Consider the following 27,942-nt stretch of genomic DNA (forward strand, 5'->3'; position numbering starts at 1 on the left):
TCCCCCCCCCCTTTAGACAAATCCACTTTTCCACCAGAATTATCCTCAGAAAGATCCAAGGAAGAAAGGCTGCCAACAGATTCTTAATCTTAGTATGTAGGACGTCAGAATGGATGCCTAACATCAAGTCCCTATTAGTCACAGTGTCCATGTGGAGATTCGCTGGAGAGCCAGGATGGAGAATTTCAGGGAAATACCCCATCAGCCGTTATGACAAATTGCAAGCGATCCGTCACCTTATGTAACCCCATCAGTTACGTTTGCGGATAAGCCCTTGGGGAAAAGAAATTGAAAAGCTTTTTATAAGTTACAACCTTGAAAAGTCCAGGAGTCCATAAATACAAAGCTAACACAGGTAGCCCTCGACTTAACAACAGCTCACGTAGTGACTCTTTCAGTGATGGCACTGAAAAAGTGACTTATGACCTTTTTTCATAGTTTTTGCAACCGTTGCAGCATCTCCTACGGTCAGATGATCAAAATTTGGATGCTTGGCAACTGGTTCATAACAACAACAACAACAACAATAAGTTGGAAGGGACCTTGGAGGTCATCTAGTCCAACCCCCTGCTCAGGCAGGAAACTCTATACCATTTCAGACAAATGGCTGTCCACTCTCAAAAACTTCCAGTGCTGGAGCATTCACCGCTTCTGGAGGCAGGTTGTTCCACTGGTTAATTGTTCTAACTGTCAGGAAGTTTCTCCTTAGTTCTAGGTTGCTTCTCTCCTTGACTAGTTTCCATCCGTTGCTTCTTCTTCCTGCCTTAATGACGGTTGCAGTGTCCCAGGGTCAAGTGTTCATCTTTTGTGACTTTCTGACAAGCAAAGTCCATGATGTCAAGCAATGTGAAGCCACTTAACAATTGTGTTACTTACAACTGCAGTGATTGACTTAACAACTGTGGCAAGAAAGATCGTAAAATGGGACAAAACTCACTTAACAAATGTCTCACTTAGTAACATTTTGGGCTCAGCTATGGTCATATGTTGAGGTCTAGCTATACTTGCATCTTAGATCAATGAATCACCACCACCAGAAGATAATCCAGGCAGTGGTCTAGACTCAATAAAAAGTTTGAAAGCACAATTGCTTTCCAGCTCCTGCTGTCAAAAGTGGCAACGCTGAAGGGTATCAAGGGGAGGTGTGTGAGGCTGGCAACTGCTAAAAACGGAAGACAAAGTAGGTTATCTATAGTTGCCTTTTCAAACTATTATTCTGGATTGTTCCTTGTACGTACAAATGACCCTTCAGGTAAGGCATCCAGTATTACTGTAAATCAGGTCTGTGGGCTCCAGTTGTAAATATCCTGAAGGATCTTTTTTTAAAAAAAATGCTTGCCTTGTTTAGCTTGCTATCGCAGAATCGATGTTCTATGTTTCCTTTAGCTTTACTCCATCCAAATTGCCCGGCTTGTATTATGATCTGCCTGGCTTGTTTTAGGATTATGCTCCAACACTGGAAGTTTTTAAGAAGAGACCCGGACAATCATTTGTCTGAAATGGTATAGGGTTTCCTGCCTGAGCAAGGGGGTTGGACTAGATGACCTCCAAGGTCCCTTCCAACTCTTGTCATTCTGTTCTGATACATTACTGTCACAGCATACCAACCAGCTCTGCCTTCTGGAACAACAGGAATGAATGAACCTTTATTGTTAAAGTACAACCGTGTATACCTTGAGATTGGCGGAGCCTCCCTTCTGTAGTCTGTAGTCATTCAGGCACTCAAGAGCACTGATGAAAACTTATCTTGTTGGAAGAAGAGGAAGACCCAGACACTCCGAAGAGTTCTCCGCTTCGCTACCACCAAAATCACCACCTTACCTTAAATTCTATTTTTGCCTCCTGCCTACTCAGATGCCTGCTTTTCCAGTCCAAGTCCTGTTTGGGAAGGGCTGTAGGTTTCCCCTGAAAATTGGGAATATTGCTTCAGGTTGGGAGCTCCCCAACTTGTCTGGTTTGTGCCCTACAGAACTTGAGTGTTGGGGGACCCTCTGTCTGGCCCATATGACGTTGTGTGAGTGTACACTTGTACGGGCACAGCATCCCTTTCCTGGGCTCTTAAAAGCACGATGGCTCTTGGACCTTGACCGCTGCCTGCTTTGAACTAGAGCACGTTTCCTTGGCGCCTCTTTCACTCTAGAGGGAGGCTCCATGGGGGGTCTCTGGTCCTCCGTACTTTTTTTTTTTAAAATGCCTCCCGCCCCCCCCCCCCGCCCCCCCCCCCGCAACGATTTGCATTGCCGTATAACTTTCAGGTGCTAAATGCCAGTGAATCTTTTTAGCAGAAGACCTGAAGGAAGCCACACTGATTTGCATCATCTCTCTCTCTGCTTCAGATCCACTGACCTTTCTCTTCCCGGATCCTCCATCTCCACCGACTTTGGCAGCTGGCAGCTGGTAACGGGGAGCGGCAGCATACAGGAGCAGGCCGACTCCTCTTCTCTTTGCAGCTTCCCAGATGAGCTCCCTAACAGTTCCTTGTAAGTGCTCGAGATCTCTGAACGGGAAGGAACCTGCTTTGCATGTTGGAGCCCTCTGCTTCTAGAATTAAAGAGAACTGGTCCAGGAAAAGGGATTTTCCTAAGATCCTCTTGAGCCACTTACTGGTCAAGACTGATAACGATCAATCTAGGCTTGCTGGCTCATTGGTCACAGAGTAAGGGTTTCTTATAAATCCCTGCCTAGGAAAACCATAGCTTGGCTGGCAGTCGGCTTTTCCTGAAGTCCTGGGGCCAGACGTAGCTCATGTGTTCCTCAGGTACCTGTGGACTTTTAATCCATCAAAATACTTTTTTTTTTTTTCAAATCGTTGTGTACGGTATGTAGGCCTTGGGTGCTTGAATCATCCCTGTCCAATTCAGATTCTGTTGCCCAGGGCCCCGTCAGGGGCACACAACCAACTGCTGTGCATTTCTTACCCATTTATTTTCAGCGTGGGCTTTTATTAACCTAGTCCACAGGTCTGCAACCCGCGGCTCCCAGTCTTCTGCCATGTGCAGTAAAAAAAAAAAAATGGGACTAAAAAAGTTCAACCAACCAATTCAAATATGCAGGGTAGGTGCATATCTCGCCTTGGCTCCACTCTTCAGTCAAACCCTGTTCTGCGCATGCGCGCATGTACACCCATGCGCACACATTTTTTGCGGCTCCCAGTTTTTCCTTTTGTGAGGGAACCGGTTCCGAGTGGCTCTTTCACTGTTTCAGGTTGCTGACCCCTGACCTAGTCTTTCGCATTATTAACTTCTTCCATGTAACCCTTGAAATTGTGAGCCTCATTTCAGGATTTAATTAGCTTAAGCTGCATCTTTGAGCTAAAGTGTTCCTTTGGACTATTTTCTAGGGTATCTCTTCTTAGGCACAGGGATTCTCTTTTCTTCTTTCTTTCTTTCTTTCTTTCCAGCCTCGTTCACTGCCAAACTCAGCAAAAGAATAACCAGTCAGTTGAATCATCTTTCCTTTCTACTCTTACAATCCAATCCTACGTATTTTGGCCAAGGGAAGCGTTATAGCCATTGTGCTCCAAAAGGGAAGTTGGGGGGGGGAACCATCAGTAATAAATGCATCCCATTTTGAAAGGTAATGTTCTAAGTGGCAGGTCAGGATGGGTACTACGAGATGGCCTGTTCTTGCCTCTTTAGAGGGCAACTTAGCCACTCATCCCCCTTTGCAGCTAGCCGTCTAACGTGCTAATCGATGCTTGGAAAGTGCATTTGAGAACAACCATCTGTAACACCAATACAGGTTAGGCTTTGTTCTTTACCTGCCCATCATCATGAAGTCCCTCTTGACAGTTGCTCAGAGTGTACATTTGCAGCATCTCACCAGCCTTAGTTAAAAAATCACAATCCTTTTTTTCCTCATACTGCAGTTCCTGTCCCCGCCACGGGAAGGGATTATAGGCAAAGACAGGATTTGGAACTGCCGCAGAAGCTCTTACGCCATGTAGACCTTGGTCCTCCATTCTACAGTTGCGTGCAAAAATTTGGGCCTCTTTCTCAAACGTCATCTTTCAGTCCACAGGCAGTCCTCGACTTAGGACCGCAACTGAACCCCAAATTTCTCTTCCTAAATGAGACAGTTGTTAAGTGAGGCTTTGCCCCACTTTCTTGCCACAGTCGTTAAGCGAATCACTGCAGTTTGTTAAGATAGCAACACGGTTGTTCAGTGAATCTGGCTTCCCCATTGACTTGGCTTGTCCGAAAGTCACAAAGGATGATGGCGTGACTCCAGGACACAGCAACCGTCATAAATAGGAGTCAGTTGCCAAGTGTGATGCTGCAAGCAGTTGTAAGGGTGAAAAATGGTCACTTTTTTCAGTGCAGTTGTAATTTCTAACAATCGCTAAGTGGATGGTGATAAGTCAAGAACTGCCTATCATCCCTAGGTAAGTAGAAGCTGACATAATCTATAGGTGGCACAAAGCAAAACGCAGCATCTTTCTGCAAATCTGAATGCATGCTCACTATTTGTGTGCCATTTCCAGACTCAGAGTAATAAAATGGGGACTAGGAGAAGTGCAATTGTTGGGGATAACCTTCCAGTTGATTTCAGGGCTACTTTTTAAACCGTTCTTGAGAAGGTCCCAAAAGGTGGCTGATTTATCAAGCCGGCAGTTAGCCAAAAACCACGACAGTTCCATAGGGGAGCCAAATACTCTGAAACTTCTGACTCCTCAATTGGCGACTGCTGTTCTGTCTTACTGTCAGCTATTGTGTATTTCCCTAAGTAGCCGTTTGAGGCATCTGAAAATGAAAGGAACTCACTCTTACAAACTAGGGGGATGGTTCATAAGAAAAATCTCTAAATGCTTCCAGCTAACAGTTTAAGAAACCGGAGTTATGTGAAACTGCTGACATCAGAGCGATATTATAGAACGTCAAGAAAGAAATCTGCTAGAACTGCTCCCAAACTGGCCGTATCTGCAAAACCCACAAGTGACTGCAAAAAACCTGCTGACACTGGAATAGATGTCAACAAGTCCACATTTTACAGCATTACCTATACAATGATCTGCGTAGGAGAGTTTTGAGAAGGAAAACTTTCTTTCCAGCCTCATCACAAACATAATTGTCTAAAAAGCAGAAGTGGGGAACCGTGGCCTCTTTATGGCCTGTGGACTTCAACTCCCAGAATTCCTAAGGCAGCCATGCTGGCTCAGGAATACTGGGAGTTGGAAGTCCACAGTTCATAAAAGGGTCATAGTTCCCCACCCCTGGTCTAAAGCATGCAGAATAAAATCTTAATAAAACCTTGTACCAATGAAGTTACCTTGTTTGGTAATGAAACATCTGCAAGCAAACACCCAAGCTCAGAGAGCACCAAGGGCCCACACTTCAGCCCTGAGCCACAAGTATTCTCCTCGATCCAAACCTTGATAAGCCTGAAATGTTTTAGAACAGGGGTCTTCAAACTTGGCCACTTTAAGACTTGTGGACTTCAACTCCCAGAATTCCTCAGCCAGCCAGGGCTGGCTGAGGAATTCTAGGGATTTGAAGTCCACAAGTCTCAAAGTGGCCAAGTTTGAAGACCCCTGTTTTAGAACAAAATGTTTGGATTGACGAAAGAATAGTATCCCCATAGCCATTCCCAATACTCTTGGAGAAAAAAGGATGGAGCATTTGAAGAAAGGAACAACTTGCCAGCTGTTGAGCATAGTTTTATTATTCTTTGAGGTTGTGTAGCAACCGGTGGCACAGGAAATACCCTGTGGGCGGAAGGATGAATGGACTCATCTAACTACTCATCTAACTATTCTAGGAACTGCTACTCTATGGTCAGTGTAGAAATTAAAGCTGAAAAGATGTTGGGGACTTCAGCAAGAGAATGATCTGGAATGTATCCCCCAAGTATAAAGGTATTGAACGGCCTTTACAGTCCCCCAAACTTGAACAGGACTGAAACTCTGTGGAGAGATCACAAACATGTGCAGAATGCAAAGTAACCAAAGGGGAGGGGGGGAATTGATCTGGAAGAATTCTGCAAGGAAGGGTGGGGGTGGGGGTGGGGAGGTGGAACCCCAAAACAAGAATAAAAAGGTTCTTAGGTGGTGACAAGAAATGCTTGGAAGTTGTTATTTGTTCCGAAGAAAGTGTCTTGATGTAGGTTAACTATTTATTGCGCATCAATAATGGTAAGTATGCATTCAAATTTGCAGAAAGATGTTACGTTTAATTTTTACCAAATAGATATTGTTTCAGCTTCTGTTTGCCTAGGGCAGGGGTAGGCAACCTCGGCTCTTTTATGACTCTTGGACTTCAACTCCCAGCTCGCTGTGCTGAAGTGCTTCATTGTAATGAAGAATTGATGAATCTGGGCTAGCAGAGACTTTCCAGAAGAAATTAACAGAACATAACACTCTACTCTTTGAAGAAGCTAATTCCAAAAAAAAAAAAGATTGGCTCGGTCTATAATGCAAGTAGAAGATATACTACCTTCAGCACAGCCAGGATAAGCTGAGCAGTATCTTCAATATCTGGGTGGCATTGACCTCTTTCAGCCCTGCGTTACACATTTGAGGGATGGGAAGAGCGGCATTGTTCTTGGTTCAGATAATTGCGTCTCTCTCTTCCTCGCTGCCTCCTTGGAGGGCTTCAGGTTTTGAGGCTTGGGTTCTGTTGTAAAATTGGAATTGATTAAATTCCAAGGCTACTTTGTTATTCTGTCACTCTGAAGAGGTGGCCTTAGGATAATGAGTTCTGGGATATTCGATTTATAGAAAGCAGCATTCACACTAAAACAATGAAGCTCTGGGTTACCATACGGTGCTCCGGTATTTCATTAACCCAGCAATTTAGCACTGGACTATTTAACTGGAAATAAGCTGGTGGTCGAGGAGTGCAAGGTTTTGCTTCAGTCTCCTTCTCCTAGTCAGGCTGAGCCTTAGTTAGACTCCTGTTAATTATCCTGCCTTAACACTGGCAGAGAATTTAGTTCGGTTTCCATTTTTTTTAACAGGGATGTCCCCAGTTCACACCTCTGAACCTGTATGCAAAGTTATGCACCCAAACACACCCTTGTTATGCCGTTGACATGACCCCAAAAAATGCGCTAAGGAAAGTGTGTATAAACATATAGAAGGGGTGGGGAGGGAAATGGCACCACTTGAAATACCACCGCTCAAAACCTCTACCTTTTGCTCTCATGTGAAATCAAAAATAATATTTGGTTCTGACCTCAAAATGAAAGTCTTGAAATCCACGAGTTTTGTTTTGGGTTCAAAATGTTTCTACCAAAGATTTTATTTTATTTTATTTTATTTATTTATTTAGATTTATATACCGCCCTTTCCCGAAGGACTCAATACTGTGCAGACCCCTGGAAAAAGGCTGCAGTGAGCCAGATGTTAGGATGGGGGGGAATTAAAGTGAGTGAAATAAATAAGAATATATATATATACTGCTCAAAAAATAATAATAAAGGGAACACTTAAACAACACAATGTACTCTATTTAATAGTAGGTTGTCTTATCTTGTATTCCCTTTTTTTTTTTTGAGCAGTATATCTATTTCATCTTTACTTTTCTGTGTAGAGAATAGAGAAGCAAATACAGTCATCCTTCCTAGGGAATTTAGTTCAGGGGTGTCAAACTCAATTTCATTGAGGGCCGCATCAGCATTGTGGTTGCCCTCAGGGGGCCGGGTGGGTAGGGCCAGGATGGGTGTGGCCTACTGGGTGGGCGTGGCTAGAGTGCATATGGCCTACTGGGTGGGCATGGCCAGCTCTACATCGTTCGCATCAAGGGTGCCTATGGGGGCCTGGGCAGGAGTGGGACAGATCTGAGGGTCTCTGGCAGAAGGAGATGGGACCAGGGCAAGTGCCAAGGCAGTGGGGGCCGTTCCCTCACTGTTTCCAGGATGGCTTCGCGGGCCACATGAAACCACTTCACGGGCCGCATCCGGCCCCCGGGCCTTGTGTTTGACATGTCTGCTTTAGTTTGACAGGTTAGGCATTGCTGTTGATGTTCTGGTCACTCTGTAGAGCACAGATACAATTTGAGTAGCCGATGCCAGAGAACTAATGAAATACAGCACTTAAATTATTGAGCCTTGATGTCCTTAATCCTAGTTGAAGTCCACCCACAGCTGTGGATGACTAGCTTAGTCTGTCTTGCTATCTAACCAATATTACTGACAGTTGTGAGAGGAAAAATGTTAGGAGGGCATGTTATATGCCCACCACCTTTGGTTCCTGAAGGGAAGTATAAATTTAATGAGTTTAATGAGGAGAAGGACCAGGGGTGACAAGATAGCAGTGTTCCAATATCTCAGGGGCTGCCCCAAAGAAGAGGGAGTCAAGCTATTCTCCAAAGCGCCCGAAGGCAGGACAGGAAGCAACGGATGGAAACTAATCAAGGAGAGAAGCAACCTAGAGCTAAGGAGAAAATTCCTGACCGTTAGAACAATTAACCAGTGGAACAACCTGCCTCCAGAAGGGGTGAATGCTCCAACACTGGAAGTTTTTAAGAAGAGATTGGATAGCCGTTTGTCTGAAATGGTATAGGCCAGGGGTAGGCAACCTCGGCTCTTTTATGACTCATGGACTTCAACTCCCAGAATTCCTGAGCCAGCCAAGCTGACTCAGGAATTCTGGGAGTTGAAGTCCAGGAGTTATAAAAGAGCCAAGTTTGCCTACCCCTGGTATAGGCTCTCCTGCCTGAGCAGGGACCTCCAAAGGTCCCTTCCAGCTCTATTCTATTCTGTTTGAATCTAGATCAGGGGTCTTCAAACTCGGCCCTTTTATGACTCATGGACTTCCAACTCCCAGAATTTCTCAGCCAGGCAATGCTGGCTGAGTAATTCTGGGAGTTGAAGTCCATGAGTCATAAAAGGGCCGAGTTTGAAGACCCCTGATCTAGATACAGAAGGTCCTCTTTCAGTCCTTTAAAATTCTGGAAAGATTGGAAAAACTGCTAGGGATCAGGACAGGAAATTATGTGCAGTTTCCAATGTCCTACATAAATAGGCAAGCAAATTAAGACGGCAGCGCTGTTAGTCAGCCTGCTTAAATTTATCGACTAAGATGTCAAACAAAGAAACAATTATTTTCATTGCATTCTGAGCCAGCTGTTGATAGACATGAGCTAAGATAGGAGAAACCTAGAATTCCCAAGTGACTCTTAGGGCAAACAACAGTCAAAGAGGAGGTGATGGTTCACCCTTCATTCAGTTCAGACTATAGCTGGAGGTGACCTTGGAGGTCTTCTAGTCCAACCCCCTGCTCAAGCAGGAGACCCTATGCAATTTGAGACAAGTGACTGCCCAGTCTCTTCTTCAAAACCTCCAGCTGATGAAGCACCCACAACTTCTGGAGGCAGCTTGTTCCATTAGTTAATTGTCCACAATGCTAGGAAGTTTCTCCTTAATTCCAGGTTGCTTCTCTCCTGGATTAGTTTCCATCCATTGTGTCTTGTCCTGCCCTCTGGTGCTTTGGAGAATAAGTTGACCCCTCTCCTCTTTGTGGCAGCCCCTCAAATACTGGAATGCTGCGATCCTGTCCCCCCTAGTCCTTCTTTTCTCTTGAGTAGCCGTACCCAGTTCCTGAACCGCTCTTCATATGTTTTAGACTCCAGGCTTTTAATCATCCTAGTCTGCACTTTTCCCAAAGTCTCAACAACTTTTTTGTACCAGAAATGTGGTGACCAAAACTGGATGTAGTGTTCCGGGTGTGGCTTTACTAAGGATTTGTAAAGCCTAAAGGTTTTCCTGCCTGCAGACTCTTCCCCCTTAAGTATCCTGCAGGCTATGTTAATCTGGAATGGGTCCATTTGAAGGTTCATTAGTCCCTCTTGGTTCTTCCAGGTTTGAGGGCACGTATGTGCTGAGAATGTAGTTGGCGCCCCTTTCCTTTTAAGTCTCTTGTTTTCAGGGGAAGAGATGCCTCTGGTGTAAACAAAATGCAATCGGGACACGGTGTCCATATTCTGAAGTCCCACATAGCCGATTCATAAGCCACTTTATGTCTTTCCATTAAAGAAAGTATGCCGAAAGGCATCATTCTGCCTTCTCTCTCTCTCTCTCTCTCTCTCTCTCTCTCTCTCTCTCTCTCTCTCTCTCTCTCTCTCTCTCTCTCTCTCTCTCTTTTTTTTTTTTTAACTACCCCCCTCTCCATCTTCCTAAGCTGACAGTATTGTAATTCTCTTGCAGTACTGGGCCTTGCATGGAAAGAAGCAGCTTTTGTATTCTGAGCGGCAAGTCTTTTTCAAGGAGCCAGCGCTGGAAAGTTAAATCTCAGCCACTGAGAAAATGCCATGGTAGCAGCTCAGTTGTCCTTAAACTGACAGCGTAGAGCTTGGAAACAGTGCTTTGTTTCTCAAAAGCCTTTAACTGAGATGATGTAGGTCAGTTTCTGCCGAGTTTGAAATCGGAGAATCTGCTGAGAACCTCCTAGAACAGTGGTGGAGAACCTATGGCACGTGTGCCAGAGGGGGCACTCAGAACCTTCTCTAAAGGGCACGCGCACGGTCACCCCAGCCCTGCCTCCCCCTTCAGCCCCCCCTCCTCACCAGCACCCCCCCCCCAGAGGACAGTTATGGAGCAGCACAGCCAAGGACATGGCAGCTGGGGCAAGACTCCGCCCTAACGCCCTGTCGCGTGCGGATGCTGCTGCGGAGTGTGGGCAGAAGGTGTGGCCGCCATGGCGCTGCTGGTCTGCCTGGGCAATATGCTGCGGCAGGCCGTGGAGGCAGTGGGTGGCCCTGCCGGTGGGCAAGGTGGGTCGGGTGGGCAGTGGTGAAGAGGGGTGGTTTTTGGGCACTTGGTCTCTAAAAGGTTCGCTATCACTGTCCTAGAAGAAGGATTGATAACGTTCGTTTTAGCTGAAGCTGGAACTAAATTCCTAGACTTCTCGTAGCCTGCAATCCCAACCCAGCAGGATAGGGTAGGTCAGTGATGGTGAACCTGTGACATGCGTGTGAAAGGTGACGTGCCCTGATGTTTTGGGTGACACGGCAGCATTCGCCAACCCTCCACACCAACCATTCTTGAAAGCACGTCCTGTTCTCGCAATGATTTTGAGAGGCTACACAAGAATGTGGTGTGCTGTCACTCACCCTCCTAAAATAAATTTATTTTGTTCATGTTTCACTTTTGTAATTATTTTATGTTTCTTACTATAATCCATAGCGTCACACGTGATGGGACTGTATTTTTAAAATATAAATGAATATGTAAAGCATTGGTTTTTCTTTTGTTCTCAATTTTTGAAGACTCGCCGTCACTGGGGCAGGCTAATCTGTAGCTCCAATTGCAGACAGTCCTCGTCTATAACAACCGTTGGTTTAGTGACTGCTCGAAGTTACAGTGGCACGGGAAAAAAAGTGACTTATGACCATTTTTCACACTTAGGATGGTCGCAGCATCCTCACCGTTACGTGATCAAAATTCAGATGTTTGGCAACTGACTCGTGCTTACGACAGTTGCGGTATCCTGGGGTCACGTGACCACATTTTGCAACCTTCTGACCAGCAAAGTCAATGGAGAAGCCAGAGTCACCTAACAACCGGGTTGCTAACTTAACTGTAGTGATCCACTTAACGACTGTGCCAAGCAAGGTTGTAAAATGGGGCAAAACTCACTTAACAATTGTCTTGTTTAGCAAAGGAAGTTTGGGGCTGAGTTGTGGACCTAAGTCAAGGACCGCCTGTAAATGTACCTCTTTGGGATTTTGGGTTTTATACTCCCATATCTGCTCCATAGATGTTTAGTTCAAGAGGGTCCACTAGTGCTCTTGGTAAATTACGAATCCTCCTAAAGTGATTTTACAAAGTACCTGACCTATTGGCCAGCACCAACCTGGAGTGATGAATTCAGTAGAGAATTCACCTATTGGTTAGCTGGTGGACAGATGTGTCTCTGGGTGCCTCTTCAAGGGAAAAGACAGGAGCTTATGAAAGCCAAACAGTGAAAAAAAAGAAGCAAATTCTGTAGCATTTAACGTTTCATTCTGACTGTCCTATTACAAATCAGTTTCATTAGATGTTTTGAGAACACCACAATGAAGAGATGTGCTTGAAAACCAGACGCTGTATTTAGTGTGAACAAGTGGAATGGTTTTCTTCTGGGGTGAGGGGAAAAAAAACCTCTGAAGGTGGGGTAGATCTTTATTTCTATTGATTTGTTAAATTGATAAGCTGCCTCTATCCGATTGGACTCTGGGCAGTTTCTAATATATATATTAATGTACAATAATATTACTGTGTATGTGTGTGAGAGAGGAGATGTTATATGATGTGTTTTATATATATGTTATACGATGTGTTAGAAGGACGCGGTGGCTCAGTAGGTTAGGACGCTGAGCTTGTCGATCAGAAGGTCGGCAGTTTGGTGAGTGCCTGTTACTCGTCCCAGCTTCTGCCAACCTAGCAGTTCGAAAGCATGCAAAAATGCAAGTAGAAAAATAGGGACCACTACGGTGGGAAGGTAACAGCGTTCCGTGCGCCTTTGGCATCTAGTCATGCCGGCCACATGACCACGGAGACGTCCTCGGACAAGCGCTGGCTCTTCGGCTTTGAAACGGAGATGAGCACCGGCCCGTAGAGTTGGAAATGACTAGCACACATGTGTGGGGGAACCTTTACCTTACCTTTACCTTTACCTATATGATGTGTTATGAAGTTGAGACTTTGGGAAAAGTGCAGAGAGGAGCAACTAGGATGATTAAATGTCTGGAGTCTAAAACATAGGAAGAATGGTTCAGGAACTGGGTATGTCTAGTCTAGAGAAAAGAAGGAATTGGCATGACATGACAGAATATTCCAGTATTTGAGGGGCTGCCACAAAGTAGAGGGGATCAACTTATTTTCCCAAAGCACCAGAGGGGAGGACAAGAAACAATGATTGGAAACTGACCAAAGAGAGAAGCAACCTGGAATTAAGGAGAAACTTCCTAACAGTGAGGACAATTAACCAGTGGAACAGCTTTGCCTTCAGAAGTTATGGGTGCTTCATCACTGGAAGTTTTTAAGAAGAGACCGGACAGCCACTTATCTCAAATTGTATAGGGTCTCCTGTTTGAGTGTGTGTGTGGGGGGGGGACTGGACTACATTACAGTGGCCCCCAACCTTTTGGGCACCAGGAACCAGTTCTTTGGAGAGAGGTTTTTCCGCAGACCGGAGGAGGTGTGGATTTCATGTACAATCTGCATCCTGCGGATGGGGCTTCATTTGCGTGGACCTTTTTCTGGCATGTCACAGACCGGTGCTGGTCCACAGACCGGGGGTTGGCGACCCCTGGACTAGAAGACCTCTAAGGTCTCTTCCAGCTCTATTCTGATTGATTGATTGATTGATTGATTGATTGATTGATTACAAAACAATATAATAAAGCTGTGCCTGCCATATGTAGCACCACAGTTAATCCCCCAAGGTCTCAGAAGACCTTTACAATTTTCTAGAAAACTCTTTAAGAACGGGCTGTTCTCAGCTTGGGAGAGATAGGCTATTTCTTAGGAAGGAAATCTCTACAGGAATCTCCTACTGTTCCATCACATTCCCAGGAAGGGAGAGACCTTAAGTAGGCACTCTCTGGTCATCTGGGTTGGGTGGGCAGCATTTATTTGGTCAAGGTGTTCTGGCATCTATCCAAACTCCAAGCCATATAGCAACCAAGCACGCGTATTCCATTTGGGGATATACTGGTAACCAATGCAGCGGTGATATGTTAATTTTGAGACTGGCCAGTAAGCATGTGGGCCACACTATTTTGGACCAGCTGAAATTCCCAGGGGTTTTTCCAAGGGGAGCTCTATGTAGCTAGAAGATGACAAGATCAGGAGTGATCGTCTTCCATCCATCCTGTTCACCGGTGGGACCAAAACCTTCCTGCCACAGCATCCTCCTAACAGAGGCTGTGAACCCAGAAAATCATCAAAGCGTTAGATGATAGATAGGCAAAAGAGGTACTGCTAAGCTTGTAAGCTGCCCTGAGTGTTCGGAGAAGGGTGGGATATAAATGGAATTAAAATTAAAAAAAATTAAATTAATTATTATTTATGCACGTTGACTTCTGGTTTTAGTGGAAGACAACGCAAAGAATTTGGGCTTCTCGGTTGTTACCTGCTGAGTGGGTCCTTGAATTAGAAGAGTGGATTTTGTGACTTGAGATGCTCAGATATGCCGCCTCTGTTTTGACATGTTTCACCTTGTGACAGAGGGTTCCATCTGCTAATCCTGCAGTCACGATGGGGAAGCTGGAAGATAAATTCCTTTTCTCTCACTCTCTCTCTCTTTCTCTCTTTCCTGACTCCCGTATTTGTGAAGCTGACAGGATAAATAGCAAACCCGGTTGGTCGGCTGCCTTTCTGTTTGGACGTCTGTTTTTGTTTTTTAATCCAAGCCTTCCAACCGCCGTATCCTCTCGCTGCTCTTTCCGGACTCGAAGCTGGTGGCAGTGGGTGGTTTTCTACTGCTTCCATTCAAATCAACAGCGCCGGTTTCTAGCCTGTGAAACACTGGGGAGATGAAAGGGAATTTTTGATGGGCAGGTTGGTGCCATACCCTTGGGATGACCTCTTGGGAGGAAGGCCTGATTCTCTTTGAGAGAAAGAAGGAAGAGCTGCATCTTCAAACACAGTAAAGATGTTGTCTTTTTTATTATTATTATTATTATTATTATTATTATTATTATTATTATTATTATTATTATTGTGAAGGCATTTAGAACAGATGCCTTTGAACTATAATCTCCCTTCGTGTTTCTCTCATTGGGAATGAGTTGCTTGCTTTGCTTCCTCCCCCTTCCCTCCTCTCTCTCTCTCCCCCATTAGTACAGAGATCAGATGGAGAGGGGAGGCAGGCCACCGAGAGGAAAAAAGCGTGGCCTTACTGCACGTAACCTCTCCTGTGGTTCCTGACTTTTCACAGAATGGCGGGGAGGTGGGGAGGAGGGAATAGGTTTATGCTCTTAGGTGCAATTGGAAATCCCTGGGGGGTGGGGTTTTCTCCTTCTCCTTCTCCTCCTTCCACTCCGGAAAGGATGCTCGCAACTCCAACTCGAGCCCGGTGGAGGGAAGAGTTGTGTGCGTTGCTAACATTGGAGCTACGGCCAGCCATAATATCCCAAAGTGCTTGGATGAAAGCTCAGCCGGCAGGGCACAGCATCCCTTTAGAGACGGGGGGGGGGGAGGGAGGAGGAAGAGGCAACAGATTTGTTTGGAGTGGGGGGGGGCACTGCCTTCCCCCACCCCCAGGGCTGAGCTTCCTCTTTTTATCCAGCAGCGGGAGAGGGCAGGGGGAATGTGGATCCCGCGGGGCTGGCGTGACAAATTGCAAGCAAGAGGAACAGTGGGGGGGGGATGGGGGGGAACGGAGGCTTTTCCTACCGAGCGATAATTGGTCAAGGACGTGTAAATTCTGGGTTCAACTTGTTGGCTGTCACATTCTCCTGAACTCCTCATACAACCGTGATTTTTTTTTAAAAAAAAAAGGACTTTTCCAGAACAGGCTTATTTTGTGCCTACCCAAACAACTTTTCATCTTCCACTTCCTGTGTCGCCTTTTGCCTGCAGCTTCTTCCTAATCCAAGCTGTGAAAACCAGCAGTGTTTGAGGGGGGGGAGCAGCTCAGGTCAGGGGCAAAGTGTTCAGTGCATCTGAGCAGACGCCCGAGATTCTCTTCTCTTTGAATCCCTCTCAGTGGTCCTGGTGGCAATGCAGGCAGAAAAATCGTCCCACAAGCCGGACAGTTTTCCTGGCTTCTGCTTTTGGACCATCTCCTGGTCGCAAACCCCCATTTAATTATGCATCAAAGTGCATAAAACAAAAGGTGGAGAAACCACCAGGATCTTGACAATTCCATCCCTCTTCTTCCCCACAAGAGGCCTGGGAAATAACTATGAATAGTTAATCATCTTCTGAGCTACATCAGTGTCTCTGTATTGCACCTATACTTTGTGAGCTAATGTTTCAGATGGAGCTGTGAACCAGAACCCTCCAACCCCATTTCGGGGTTGTTGTTTTTTAAGACCTCTTTAGACAGCTTTGGAAAGCCAGTGTACCTCAGCCCCTCCCACCCACCTGCCCCATGAAACGATACACCGCGGTGGCACAGTCGTGTGTGGTCAGTGTAGGGATTTTCTGTGAAGTTCTTTAACCCTCCTTAAAATTGCCACCTAAACAGCGTTACTGATATCCTTACAGGTTGGTGACGCTGACCGAGAGGGAATCCCGGCTTCAGGAAGTGCGCTCAGCGTTCTTGTCTGCCTACAACGGCACCGTGGGCCTGAAATTGGTGTCACCCAGCTCATCGGGAGCCATCGGGGGCCTTCTGGAGCAATTTGTTCGGGGCGTAGGACTCAGAGGAAGCAGTGTCCTTTGACATTTCGTCTACCTGCCCATCACGCCGAATGGGTTGCTGCCTAATCCCACAGGTGAAGGAACCTCAAAGCCATGTGACCCCCCCCCCAAGTGCCAGCTGCTGGTCTGTGTCAGAACCTTTGGCTGCCAGATCGTCTTCTGGATGGCTGCCAGACTTCCAGCTCTTCCGGGTCCATCTGACTGACTGTGGTGGCGGTCAGTGTTATTTCAAGCTGCGCTGATTTCCCCTGGAAACCAAGGGCCCTCGCCTCATTCTTTTAGGACTTGGCAAGCACTGACAAATCACCAGTAAAATGTGTCAAAAACTTCCTCGTTCTGATTCTTGTGTGTGTACGTTTGCTTCCTCTTTACCTACTTCCTGTACTGAGTTTGGCCTGGAACGGCTCTGAGGGATTTTTTTTTAAAAAAAGGCTACTTAGAATGTGAGTTCTTTGGGGGTGAACAAAGAAGCTGTTCATGGAAGTTCAGGTGTTCCATCTGGGCTCTCTCCCTTCAGATCAGCTGCAGAATTCTCTCCAATTCTAGGTAACCTGTGAGTTCTGGCCCCAAGAAATCTAGATTGCATCCCCCAAAACTTGTAATTTGATCATTCATAATTCTGTACCTGTGAATCAGGCTTGCCTGTTTTGCTCAACTGTGCAGTTTCATTATTTGGCATAATTTATTTTGGGCTTGCTAATCATGTAACAATGGAACTCTTCCTATGTCATCCCACTCACTGAAAATCTGATTTAGCCGTTATTGCGGCTGCCGAGACCTCGGCAGACAATACCCATTTGCTTTTTAAATAATGCTCTTTTTTTTCTTTTGCTTCACATGAAAGCTGAGATTTTTTTCAGGAAGCGTGTTCTCTAGTATCTTTTCTGTACCACTGAAGAAATCAATTACATTTTAATGCTAGCCTAGATAAGAGTGCTTTTTTTCCCCACCTTGAGTATAAGGTCTCACATTTAAAAGGGGGGAAAAGTAAAATGTAAATGCTCTTTTTTGCTTCTAAGCATTGAACTGCCCTGGCATTTGGTTGAAACTCTGGAGAAAGAGCTTGCAATAACGGTATGATGTATTACTATATAAAGCAGCACTTTTGATTGGAGTAGCTCTCTGTACTTGGCTACATTTCAGAGGTGCGGGATTGCACTTCCCTTACCCATGCTGGTGGGGAATTATGGATTTTGAAGTCCAACACATCTTGAGATAGCTGGATTAGATGACTGATAAGAATCTACCCATAGACAGTTTAGGGCCCTCAAGAGCTTTTGGACTGCAATTCCCAAAGCCCTTTGCCATAGATCATGGGAGAGCACCAGGTGCAGGCTGACAAAGCTACTGCCCGTGTTCTTCATAAGAATAAGATGAGCCACTGATGAAATCAGGTCACATTCTTTACTGATGACCCAATCAGTCTTTCCCTTCCTCTGATTTATATAGCATCAGTAATGAAGCCTATTAATGGCAGGAATTTTCTATGTTATGTTTCCCTTTAAACTTTGAAATGAGGTGATTGAGCAAAAGCAACATGATGTTAAGCTGCCAAAAAAAAAAAATCAAACCATGCTAAAGCTGGAATTAATTCCTTGTTGTCTTGATCTGCAGAAGAATCGCGCGAGTTTTATTGCAGAAGAATCACATGCGCTTTTCTCCTCTTTAATGGAAGCTAATTGCCCACAGCAGAATTGGGACCTTGGGAAAGGAAAGGAAAAAAGCTTGGCAGAGGTTCATAAAAGGGGCTGTGGCAAAATGCTGACTCTGTATCAAGCATGTTATTTTTCGTTCGTTGATGTACTGCTGTGACACTGAGGGAATCCAGAACCAACGTTCAATTCATGATTTGAACGTGCTAGTAATGAAACTGAACTTCTGTTTTTGAGTAAGCACGGAGCCTTGCATGCGTGCTATGGCGTTCAAGGGCGCACTCCTCAGCATAACTGAGAATAAGCTTTCTCGCCCTCGTGGTCTCAGACGAATTGCAGTAAATCGGGTAATAATCCTAATGTGTTCCAGCATCCTAGCTGAGCAGGCAGCTTGCAAGTCTGGCAAGAGGGCAATCGGCCCTTCCCAATAAAGGAGAATTGCAGTTAGCAGGCAGAAGTCTCCAAAACTCAGCCACGCTCTGCTTCTAGGACACCGGAGCAGCAGCTAGCTACCAAGTCTCTCCCCAAGTTTATGGCAGTCGCCCCCGCCCCCAAAAAAAACACACCAAGTCCAAGCTAGCTCGAATCCCTCAGCCAGGGTGGACTTCCACTCGCAAGGTCCCTGCTCCACCTCCCGCTTTGATGGCTTTGGGCGAGCGTTCAGACGGAGCCCCGGGTCGCGCTGCGCCGGGCTACTCCTCCCGCCGCCGCCTTCCTCTTTGCTGTTTAGTCGCTCTGCCAGGCATCTGATGGAACCAGGGCTTTTTTTTCTCATAGAACGCTCAGAACGGAGTTCCGGCACCTTTTTTTGGATGGAACCTTGTAGGGTAGGCAAGGTGGGTTGTATGACATGTGTGAGTTCCGGCACCTTTTTCTTTTACAAAAAAAAAGCACTGGATGGAACAAACGGCGGACCTTTCAAATCTATTTTTATTTTTAATTTTAATTCCATTTATATCCCGCCCTTCTCCGAAGACTCAGGGCGGCTTACAAGCTTAACACTAGCCTTCATTCTATGTATATGCCTGCTTGTTAGGGCTTTCACACACACACCCTACAAGCGGCATTATTACAAAGTCAGCTTAATTGCCCCCCAACAATCTGGGTCCTCATTTGACCTACCTGGGAAGGATGGAAGGCTGAGTCAACCTTGAGCCTGGTGGGATGCGAACCTGCACTAATTGCAGGGAGCTGGTGTTCCTTAAGGAGCCATTTAGCCCACTGCTCCACCAAGGCTCGGGAGTAGGGGCCCCGGGAGTAGGGGAAAAGCAAGACAGAAAGGGGTAGGGGGAAAGGAGGGTGAGCCTCGATCTCTCTGACCCTGCCCCCTCCCCCTCCCCTCCCCCCCTTCCTTCACTTGGAGGCGGAGCTGCAAGGGCGAGGACGCCGCTTTGAGGAGGGGCCGCCCTTTCTCCAGGCAAGGACTCTTCGGCAAGCCGCCGCCGCCGCCGCTGATGGGTTCAGCACCTCGGACAGCTCCTAGGCGCGGCGGTGGGCGGGGCCGAGGCGGAAGGAAAAGGCGGGAGAGCCGTGGCCCGGCCCGGCTCCGGGTCCTCCTCCTCCTCCCCCAATACGCAACACGTGCTGCCACCTGGCGCGGGATCGGACGGAGCAAAGAAGCCGGAGCGGCGATCGCAGGAATCTCCTGCGCTTTCCCACCCCATGGCGAGCGCCCCGCGTTTCCCCTAGCTCTTCGGGTGGTTGGCGGCGGAGATGGCGTCTCCGGGAGCGCTGGAGTCCGCTCCTTCCCGAGTGCCAGCCACCAAGGTGGAGCTCACCGTATCCTGCAGGTGAGTGCGGAAGTGGCCGCGGAAGAGGAGGAAGGAAAGAGAGCCCCCCGACCCCCTGATCTGCTAGCCCCATCGCAGGAGATCGCTAGATCTCAACTCACCTGCCTTGGCGGCGGAGGGCGGGGGGGGGGACGGGAAACGATGGAGAGCGACGTTTTTTCCAGCGGGGAAACCTGCGCGAAGACAGTGAAAACTGCGATCGGGAGAAGCCCGGGGTGTTTCTGTACGGAAAGCGTCTCGTGAATATCTCACTGGGTGTGTGGGATGTGGAACATCGTGTGCAAGTGGGTCTTTAAACACTCAATACATTTCATGATTGGGGAATGCGTCCGGCTGGGCTGTGACACTATTATATTCGTCTGCTTACTGTCCAGCCGGGTGCAACCAGGGTTGTGAGTGCTGCAACATCAACCAGAGTTTCTTTTCTTTGGCATTTTTGTGTGCATGTACAACATTGGCTGTCACTCTCTTCTGCGCTTATTATACATTTGTTCACTTCCCTGTACTTTTTTTTCAAAACAGTGTTCATCTTCCATTTGGCAGTGGCCAGTTTGTGTGTATTTATGTTCTTTGGAGTATTTGAGATTTAGATGTGTTCTTTCCATTAGTTGCCTGTCGTGAATATCATTGCAGGCACTCATGTTTTCCATTTTGTACAGCTGTTTCATACAGGTAAAATGTCATGCACTTGAATCGTAGGGCTGGGATAAATCAAATATCACAGTTTCCATCTTGTCCCTAACGAGAAGAATTGTTCTTTACTAATGAAGATCTAACTACAGTCAGGGCTTCTTTGCTTTTTTACAAATTTCAAGTCTATCTTGTTTAACTTCAGTCTGGTATGTTAACATATACAGGTTTTTTTTAGAATTTGATCTATACAGAGTTCCATGTAAAGTTCTGAATTTAGTTCCCGAAGGCATGTTCAATAAGTTTGGCAAAATCCTGTAATTCCTTCATAGAAAAAAACATGTTTCTATCCCTCATGATGAAAAGTTTTGAAACATATGTTAGCTTTTGTGAGAAGCCCAGAAGAAATCAGAGACAAATAGAATTTCCAGTAGCCAAAACTTCAAAACACCAATACCGTGTTGCCCTTTGCTTTTCTTTCTTTCTTTCTTTCTTTCTTTCTTTCTTTCTTTCTTTCTTTCTTTCTTTCTTTCTTTCTTTCTTTCTTTCTGCTTCATGTGTAAGCATTGTTGCCTCCCCGGTATTCATGTTTAAACGCTGTTGCCTTCAGTCAGTACCCATGAATAGAACCTCATTGAATGTCAGCTTGCACATTTGTCACAAATTAAGCATGGAAATTATCTCTGGCATTTATGGTTTGTTCATTTTGCCAACCTACCCAACTCGGACAAATTTTTATTATCCTGATAGCTTAATAGAAGGTTTTATATGGGTTGCAGAAGTCTATATGTGCTATCCCAAAGCCTCACCACTTGGATTCACACGAGACGTTGGGTAGTTTTGTACTGTGGGATGTTGGGACACGTATTTGGGAAGAAGATGAGGGAGAGTTGTGCCTTTTTTGCCCCTTGTGGGCTCCGATGGTAGGAAGCTGGGGCTAAGTAGATTGGGACAGCTGAGGGAGCTTAGCTGCAGGGAGAGAAGGCCTGTACCGCAGCAATGCTGTAAGCGAATCGTTCCTGGCCCCTGGAGGCTGGGTTTAAAAATAGATCTGAATGGATAGAGAACAGAAGCCTTCGGTCAGGGAGAGGAGAGTAGTTCCTATCAACGATAAGCACCGGCCGTTTTGGTAGGAAAAGAGCAAGAATCTCTGTCCCATAAGGAATAGAAGGATGTGTGGCTCTCAACGCCACAAGACCAAGGGCTGTTAGTCTTGTGGCCCTGCCACAGGACTTGTCAGTGCCACGAGGCTTGTCACCTTGGCCAAGTCTGCCAGGGAGGAAGCATAAAGCCGAGAATATGGTGCCGAGGGAGGTAAGTACACAGAAAATCTTATTAGTCAAGGGAGGTAAAAGTTGGCCTTCGTAATTTAGCAGCTTTGTCCTGCCCTTCTTCTCTTGACTATCCCGAGGACATTTCTTTGGCCACAGGATGTTGCCCTCGCCATTGTAGGCTGGATTCAAAGGGATCCTTCAGGCACAACTATATTTTAGTATTTCAGCTGTAATACTTTGAGGTTCCTGGGTTTCTCTCCTAAGGGGTGTTTTCAGGAAAATGCAGGTAGTCTTCGGCTTACAACAGTTGGTTTAGTGACCGTTCAAAGTTACAACAGCACTAAAAAAAGTGACCTACGACCGTTTTTCACACTTGCAACCATTGCAGCATCCCCACGGTCAGGTGATCAAAATTCAGATGCTTGGCCATGGATTCATATTTATGATGGTTGCAGTGTCCCGGGATCAACTTTTACAACCTTCTGACAAGCAAAGTCAACGAAGAAGCCAGATTCACTTAACAACTGTGTTACTAACTTAACAACTACAATGATTCACTTACTAGCAATTGTGGCAAGATAGGTTATAAAATGGGGCAAAATTCACTTAACAAATGTCTCACTTAACAACATAAATTTTGGGCTCACTTATGGTCGTAAGTCGAGGATGGCCTATAATGTGCATCATTTGGACCAAGCAGGGGGCAAAGGGAGACGTAAGGATGGCAAACAAAGAAGAAAACTCTCCAACTTGACTTCAAAGATGGGGTCTACTGTAGAGTAGTACAGTAAGTCAGTCCTCAATTTACAACCATTCGTTTAGTAACTGTTTGAGGTTATGATGGCACTGGAAAAGTGACTTACAGCCCGCTCTCGAACTTACAACTGTCATACCTTCCCATTGTCACGTCAACAAAATTCAGGTACTTGGCAACTGATTCATATTGATGACAGTGCAGCATCCTGGGGTCATGTTAGCAACAGAAATTCTGGCCCCAATCGTGGTCATAAGTTGAGGACTACCTGTTCTGTACAATAGACCCATCCATGAAGTCCGATTCAAGTTCATGTTTAGATTCAGTTAAATTTAGATTAGAATCTGGGGTCTTTTAGACAGGTTAATCCGCAATTCCTGCTGTTGCAGCATCACAGCCAGTGACCCTCAAGTGAAATTAGGCTAGAAGAGAGAGAAAATTCAAAAATCCTCCTTAACTATGAAGCTCTGTGGCAACCTTGGTCCAGTCGCTCCCTCAGAACGAATAGGCCACAGCTCCTGTCCTGAATGTTCCCAAAGACAAGAAAAAAGGGTATGAATCCTCTGAATGTTGTAATTTTGGGGAAGGGAACTCCCAGCACAGAGATTAGGATCAGAGCCATTTTTTTCCCTCAGGAAGACAGCATGGGAAGAAATGGTGACATTCCCCCTTCCCTTTTTATTGTTATTTGTTATTAAATATACAGGCCGCCCATCTTACCACCAGGTAATCCAGGGGTCTTCAAACTTGGCCCTTTTATGCCTTGTGAACTTCAACTCCCAGAATTCCTCAGCCAGCCTGGCTGAGGAATTCTGGGAGTTGAAGTTCACAAGGCATAAAAGGGCCAAGTTTGAAGACCCCTGAGGTAACTCTTCCCTGACTTTTATAATTCTCTCTCATTGTGACTCCTCCCCAATTTTTCTTTGTTATTTCGGGTTGTTGGGTTTTTTTTACATAAATTGCACATTAAATGCAAAGAAGTGTTTAAGGTCACTTCTCATTCTGAATTCATGATATGTTTAGGTTCTTACATGATTAGCGCAGTTGCTGAATTAACCCATTTTCTGTTCCACACTATACATTGGACAGTCATTTGTCCCACATGCCAAACCCTTTACAGTAACGTTCTTGTTGTGTGAAAGCAGCTAGCAAAGCCTTTAACAGGCCATATTAAGTGTATTCTACGAATTCAGTCAATATTTAGGAATAGATTTAATTTACCACATGTTTTGACATTTCTTACAGAAAAAGACTTGCAACACCCCTTGTCCTATAACAAGTATCATGGGTCGTTGTGCAACCCACACATACGTATGTGTATGCAATACATATGCACACATGCAATAGTGATTTGTCTCTTCCAGTCTGGGATTCTTGACTGTTATCAACTACCATACTTATTACTGTCAACCAACATGGTTGACCAGAGATGATGGTTACAGCTTCATGCCATCCAAGCATTTAAAATGGCTACTCTGCATTTGGCTATAGTTTTCTCTCTTATCCCACTTAAAGCAAAGGAGGATGTTTGCATATGGAAATATCTTGGTACACCCATGACAGTTATCCTGGGATAAATATGCTGTAACACTTTTCAATATAAGCATCTACGTTAGCAGAAACATATAAAGAACTGAACCTTTCCTGAAAGAATCGTGCCAAGGCCTCCAAAAATAGCAATATAGATAGTCCTTGTTTAGTGGCCACAACTGGGACTGGCAATTTGGTTAAGTGGTCGCTAAGTGAACCCAAGACTGTGCTTATGATCTTACTTCAGCTTTCTTTTGCTTTACAGGCCTGTGAAGGTAGTAAATGCAAGGACCAGTTGTAAAGTTACTTTTTTCATTACTGTTGTAACTCTGAACGGTTGCTAAATGAAGCAGTTGCTAAATGAGGACTGCCTCTATATAAGCTTGGTTAAAGGAAAGATGAAAAAGGACCCAAACCAGTACTCTCCTGTGCCGTATTGGGAAGAATTGTGAGTTAGTAGTGAGTAAAATAAATAGAATTAGAAGCAAAATGACTGATTGAGTAATTCTGGGAGCTGAAGTCCACACATCTTAAAATTGCCAACTTTGAGAAACACTGATTTAGATGGTGGTGTCTCTAACCACTCAGGAGGAGATTTTGATTGCATATCCCCAATGAAAGGTAAATTTTAAAAACACAGACGAACAAGGTGGATCTGCTAAAATAGTTAAAAACATAGAGCTCGCCAGTTCCCGTTCACCTGGAGGTGGGTTTTGCAAAATAAAGTTCTGGATAGGCTGGAACTTCTGGAAAAAGTTCCAGAATGAAGAATAAATAAGGAAAGCTTAGGAACTCCTGAGTTGCTTATTTATTTAAAGAATTTACTTGGCCACCTGTCTCACGTAATGGTCCTACACAGCTCACAATCCTTAGAAACAATATAAAAGCAAATAGGTCTTCTCCAACAGACACCGGACACGCTTTAGTCCCCTGTCTCAGCGCCCATCACAGCCTAACGTTTGGGGAAGAGCCAGGTCTTCATGGTCTTCTGAAAGGCTAAAAGACTAGTTACCCCATCCCGCCAATGAATCTCAGGGGGGAGGCTGTTTCAAAAGACTGAGGCAGCCACTGAGAAAGCACCTCCAAGATCTCACCAGATGACAACATTTGAGGGAAGGGTCCTGGAGTCCACACACCCTACCTGACTTAGTGGAATGGGCAGATATCCTCAAGGAGAGTCAGTTCCACAAACAATCTGGCTCTTTACCACCTGAAGAGCTTTAATCATCATAGTTACATCTGTACAGCAACTAGGGGCCAGTACTGATCACACAACAGTGCTGTAGCCAAGGTAAACCACAGAGTACCCAGAGCTGTTCATTCCACCTATTCTGGAGCAGTTGCAGACTGCTGGACCGTCTTCAAGGGCAGTCCCCTGTAGAGCAGATTGCAGTAGTCCAGTCAGAAAGTAACTAAGGCAGTCTAGTCAGAAAGAACCTATGGCACATGTGCCAGAGGTGGCACTCAGAGCCCTCTCTGTTGGCACACGCGCCACCGCCGCCAGCAGCAGGTCCATCAGGCCACCACCGCCGCCCAGAGCAGGAGACCCGCCCAGCACAAAGTAGACGAACCGGCCGACTAGCAAGCTCAAGTAGAGGTGGTAGAGCAGAGGTCACCAACCATCGTCAATTGGTGGACTGGAAGAAAAGGGAGGGGGAAACATTTTACATGTGTGCATGCCCGCACGGGGCTGCAAGCATGCACATGCTGCAAATGGGGCGGGGCAACTGCCTGCATGATACTCACTAGCCCTGCCCCATTCTTGCGTGGTGCAGTGCCTTGTATCTGCTCCTTGCAGTGCGGCGGTGGCCGTTTTGGTGTCTTGCAGCACGGTGGCCCATTTTTGCACCCCCAGTTTTTGCATGCCAGAGGTGGCACTCAGAGGTGCCTCCCTGCTTCCCCCGAGGGCACCACAATGCTGATGCGGCCCTGGCACTTTGCGATAAGTAAGTGTGTTTTGGGTTGCGGTTTGGGCACTCGGTCTCTAAAAGGTTTGCCATCACTGAACTAAGGCATAAGTGACTGCAAGCAAGCCCTTTTGATTCAGGAATGGACACATGTGGTGCACAAGGTGAAATGGTGCAATGACCTCCCTGGCCACAGCTGCCACTTGCTCTTCCAGCAGGAGTATCATGCGCAAGCTAGCAGAAGAGCTCTTATAATGGGTCAGACTGTCTGCCTTCCTTTGGGAAATGGCAGGGTTTGACCTCAAAAGGTTTGACCTCTAATGTTTCCTCCCCAGAACGGACTCTAAACTGGAATACATCTAAAAAAAAAAAGGTTAAAGCTGGAATATATCTAAAAAGGTTAAATCGTGGCAACTGTGGACTAAAGTTTATTAAAAACTGAGCCGCTTCTTTGCAAATCCAAGTAACTTCTTCAGAGTAACGAAACATCTCAGTTTTAATAAACTTTGGCCCACAGTTGCTATGATTTAACCTTTTTAGATACTTTTGGCCTAGATCAAGGGTAGGCAACCTTGTCTCTTTTATGACTCGTGGACTTCAACTCCCAGAATTCCTGAGCCAGCCATGCTGAGGGGAAAGGGAGAGGTTTCCAAGCTGAGCCATGCTGGCTCAGGAATTCTGGGAGTTGAAGTCCACGAGTCATCAAAGAGCCAAGGTTGCCTACCCCTGACTAGAACCTTCTATATGCAAATGCCCCCCCCCATCTATGACTATTAGCAGTTGGGGTGTTTGTACTTATTTAGTAGCAAAATAATGGGAAGTTGTGGAACCTCTTTATAAACCAGGGTCTAAGGACAGGGATTAGGCAATGGACAATTTCCATTTCTGCTAGAATGGAGAGATTTGGAGTTAAATGTCTGGAAGGCAACCCCTGGCCTAGATGATCGAACCTTTGTTTACATGTTACTTTTCATTTTGGGGAGAGCCCCCCGCCAGTCTGTATGGCAAGATTTGGTTCTTTCCATCAACTCTCTGACTCTCTGCCTATCCACCCACATTTTCATCCCAGAAGTTACTGGGATGAATAGCACAACGTCTCAGTTTTAATAAACTTTGGTCCAGTTGTCACGATTTAACCTTTTTTTAGATATTTTTGACCTGGATGATTGAACCTTCATTAACAAGCTGGAATATAGTTTAACCCTCCTCACCCTTGTTGGGGCCTCCGCTCTTTCAGCCAGTGGTTCCACCACATCAGCTATAAGTTGAAGAGGATTCCCTACTTTACTCACAAGATGGGTCTGGGGAAATATTATTTCATCCAGACTCCAAGGTGTCCTTTTTCCTGACTCTGGAAAGGCAAAGACCACAACCACACTGTCTTGCTAGGGTTGAATTCCCCATCCAGGCCCTTCCAGCCTCCACGCCCCGAGCCTGCATCTGAACAGTATTACTTGCTCTGCACGGGGTAGAGATATTTAATTGGGTATCATTAGCATATTGATGATATCAAACTCCAAGCCGACGGTGGATGACCTCTCCCAGTGGCTTAATATAGACATTAAATACAAGACGTGAGAAATATGAGGCACCCGCATAACGGAGGCCTGGTGTTGAATCTCTGCTTACACACACACACACACACACACACACACCCCACCCCACCACCGAACACCAACTAATACCAGCCCTGAAGGGAAGAGGAGGAGAACCACTGCAAACCATGCCTCCCACTTGCATCCCACAGAGCTGTGTGTGTGTGTGTGTGTGTGTGTTGCGCGGTGTCACTGTGCATACCACGGAGACTTACTCCAATGATAAATACTGTAGCAGCCTTTTAAACAGAGCCTGTTTCCTGTCAGTCATTTTTGCTTAATCCCCTGGGCTGAGCAAGTGTGATGGAAGTCGGATTTTTAGCTCCCCTTTGCAGAACGGCGAAAAGTCTTTGGGCTGTCCTTGTGCTTCAGAGGGAAGCTGTCGGGTGGAAGCGCCTTGTGGCTTCCTTGCGGTTGAGGTCCGAAAGCAGGAGGGCGGGAATGGCAAGGTTTGCAAAGGAGAAGACGCAGCCGTACATCTGCCGGAGTTTCTGCAGATGTTCTGCTTCGAGCCTTCTCT

The 27,942-nt window shown here is 45.9% G+C and overlaps 2 protein-coding genes and 1 long non-coding RNA gene across 6 annotated transcripts in view; 2 read left to right on the forward strand and 1 right to left on the reverse strand.

Moving 5' to 3' along the window:
• Positions 1 to 17,316, forward strand: part of MTMR14 (myotubularin related protein 14) — a 103,142-nt gene extending 85,826 nt beyond the window's left edge. Inside the window, exons 18-19 of one of the 4 annotated variants that reach the window (XR_014491675.1) lie at positions 14,265 to 14,569; positions 16,135 to 16,267. Coding sequence is in view for 3 of the 4 variants with exons in the window: in XM_083355994.1 (XP_083212120.1) it covers positions 2,337 to 2,480; positions 16,135 to 16,312 (322 nt within the window). In the remaining variant the exon portion in view is untranslated. Of the gene's footprint in view, positions 1 to 2,336; positions 2,481 to 14,264; positions 14,570 to 16,134 lie in introns of all 4 variants that reach the window. The other 3 variants (XM_083355994.1, XM_083355993.1, XM_083355995.1) reach the window with 3 other exon arrangements.
• The window catches only part of LOC310636369, a 431,277-nt gene that overhangs the window by 51,040 nt on the left and 352,295 nt on the right, over positions 1 to 27,942 (reverse strand). The window lies entirely within an intron of this gene.
• The window catches only part of CPNE9 (copine family member 9), a 58,571-nt gene continuing 50,238 nt past the window's right edge, over positions 19,610 to 27,942 (forward strand). The window contains exon 1 of the mRNA XM_083356030.1: positions 19,610 to 19,732. Within this exon, the coding sequence (XP_083212156.1) occupies positions 19,656 to 19,732 (77 nt within the window). The 5' untranslated portion in view covers positions 19,610 to 19,655. The remainder of the gene's footprint in view (positions 19,733 to 27,942) is intronic.

Source organism: Vipera ursinii, assembly GCF_947247035.1.
Source record: "Vipera ursinii genome assembly, chromosome: 2".
In the NCBI taxonomy this organism is placed as follows: domain Eukaryota; kingdom Metazoa; phylum Chordata; class Lepidosauria; order Squamata; family Viperidae; genus Vipera; species Vipera ursinii.